The 2,265-nt window shown below is 30.6% G+C and overlaps 1 protein-coding gene across 1 annotated transcript; it reads left to right on the plus strand.

Annotated features, from left to right (window-relative positions):
* Window positions 1–1,085: 1,085 nt before the first annotated feature.
* LOC112601953 lies at window positions 1,086–2,042 on the plus strand. Its single transcript, XM_025349842.1, has one exon. The coding sequence runs from the start codon at window positions 1,086–1,088 to the stop codon at window positions 2,040–2,042; it is 957 nt and encodes a 318-aa protein (XP_025205627.1).
* The last annotated feature ends 223 nt before the right edge of the window (window positions 2,043–2,265 follow it).

Below are 2,265 nucleotides of genomic sequence, written 5' to 3' on the forward strand. Positions count from 1 at the left end.
ATTATAATAGGTAATTATAGTATAATTGATTATGTTTATAAAAAAAAAATTATATTTTACTGGAAAAAAAATAATTTCTTATTAAATATTAAATAATAAACTTAAAAAAAAAAGTGGGGGGAAATTGTCCGCCATTCGTTTTTTTAAACATTATTTTTCTAAATTGTTTCCTAATAACATTTTCGATAATTTTGTTTTTTTTTTTTTTTTTTTATATATATATTTTTATTTCTTATACCTAACTTATAATAGTTACATGCACTTGAGTTATAACTAGTTATTCTTAATATTTAAAATTTAAATTTCAAATCAAAATAATCATTTATATTTTATATTTTATATGTAAAATTCAAAATTTCAAATTAAAACATTTTTAAAAGTGATAACACATATATAATATATATATTTTTTTTCGTAATAAATAATAACAGTATAACTCAGAATTAACTCTATAATTTATTTACGTTTTCGTTTTTGATTTCGTTATTATATTTTTGTTGTTTTCGACGTTTTCATTTTATTAATTGTTTTCGTTTTTCATTTTTTTCGTTAAATAAGGTTTTTTAAAAACCTTTTTCCATCCCTGATTTTTACCGTATATGTTAATGATTTTTTTTTAATTTGATTATTACAATTATTGTAATTTATAGTTAAAGTTTTCAATATGATCGTTTTAAAGCTGGATTTTACTTATAAATTTTTTTATTTTTCAGTTTGTTTGTTCTCGCCAAAAGGAGATGATAATTAATGCCTACAAAAGTAAATTGGAAGCTAATCCCAAGCTTGCTATAAGAGAGGCTCGTGTAATTCTTTCCAAAGAATTAGGCATTGGTATAACCACAATATCCAACACGCTTTCCGAGTATCGCAACTTTAAAACAGTATCATCACCGAATAGGACGAAAATTTTCAAAAATATCAATGTTAAGGTTGATAATTTTGACAAAGAAGCGATACGAAGAAAAGTTCATCAGTTTTGGGTAAATCGTGAGTTGCCAAATTTAAATAAAATTTTAAGTGTTGTAAATGAAGATGACACTTAACCGGACTTCGCATTGACAACACTATGGCGTCTTTTGAAATCAATGGGTTTTCAATTTTCAAAAAGAGGACGCAACAGTGCATTAATTGAAAATGATGACATTCGGGCATGGCGTAGACGGTATATCAGGGATATAAGGAAATATCGAGAGGAAGGCCGACCGATTTATTACCTGGATGAAACGTGGGTGAATGCCGGAGACGTGGCAATACGAGTATGGTGTGATACAACCGTTAAATCGAGCCAAGCTGCATTTTCCCAGGGTCTTTCTACCGGAGCAGTTAACCCCACCGGAAAGGGAAAACGGCTCATAGTGTGTCACATCGGCTCTGAAGATGGATTTGTTTCGGATTCGTTATTATGCTTTGAGTCGAAGAAAAACACCAACGATTATCATGATGAAATGAATGGTGATAGTTTCCATGATTGGTTGGAAGGTGTTTTACCGAGGCTCAAAGATAATGCGGTCATAGTTATGGACAACGCGCCATACCACTCGGTGAAGTTGGAGAAATGCCCGACTTCAAACTGGAGGAAGGCTGATATCATCCAATGGCTACAGGGTAAAGGAGAAGTTGTTGACCAAACTATGATAATACCGGAACTACTGGAAGTTGTTAGAAGGATAAAACCGATCTACAACAAGTACGTCATCGACGAGATGGTTTTACAACAGAACAAAACAGTGTTAAGGTTACCACCTTATCATTGCGAGCTCAATTCAATTGAGTTAGTTTGGTCTGTTGTAAAACGTCACGTAAAAGCCAACAACAAGACATTTAAATTACCTGATGTCAAAAACCTCTTGGTCGAAGGAATAGCCAAAGTGGACGCTGAAATGTGGAAGAACTTCGTAAAGCACACAATTGAAGAGGAAAATAAGTTTTGGACCTTAGATGACACGGTGGACGAATTGTCGGCTGAACAAAACAGATTGGTTATGACCATAGGAAATAGTGACACTGAAGAAGATGACGATTTCGATCTTTTATCAGATTAAAAGATAAAATTGTGTAAATATTTGTAAAATTATTATTGTAAAAACCTATTTATTGTATTGTGTACATGATGTATAAAAATTTACTGTAAATTATTATTATACAACCATTAAGTTGATGCTCAATTTAAATAATCATATTATCAATAAAAAACTATTTAAAAAATATTAAATATTCCCGATTCCTTGGTAAACGTTAACGCCGTGTCACTTGGATATGATAAAT

The sequence above is a fragment of the Melanaphis sacchari genome, unplaced genomic scaffold (genome assembly GCF_002803265.2).
Source record: "Melanaphis sacchari strain LSU unplaced genomic scaffold, SCAv2.0 Contig801_pilon_pilon, whole genome shotgun sequence".
Classification (NCBI taxonomy): Eukaryota; Metazoa; Arthropoda; class Insecta; order Hemiptera; family Aphididae; genus Melanaphis; species Melanaphis sacchari.

Excerpts from the sequence above, each read along its gene's own strand:
- LOC112601953 (XM_025349842.1), top strand. The coding sequence starts at position 1,086 with ATGGGTTTTCAATTTTCAAAAAGAGGACGCAACAGTGCATTAATTGAA.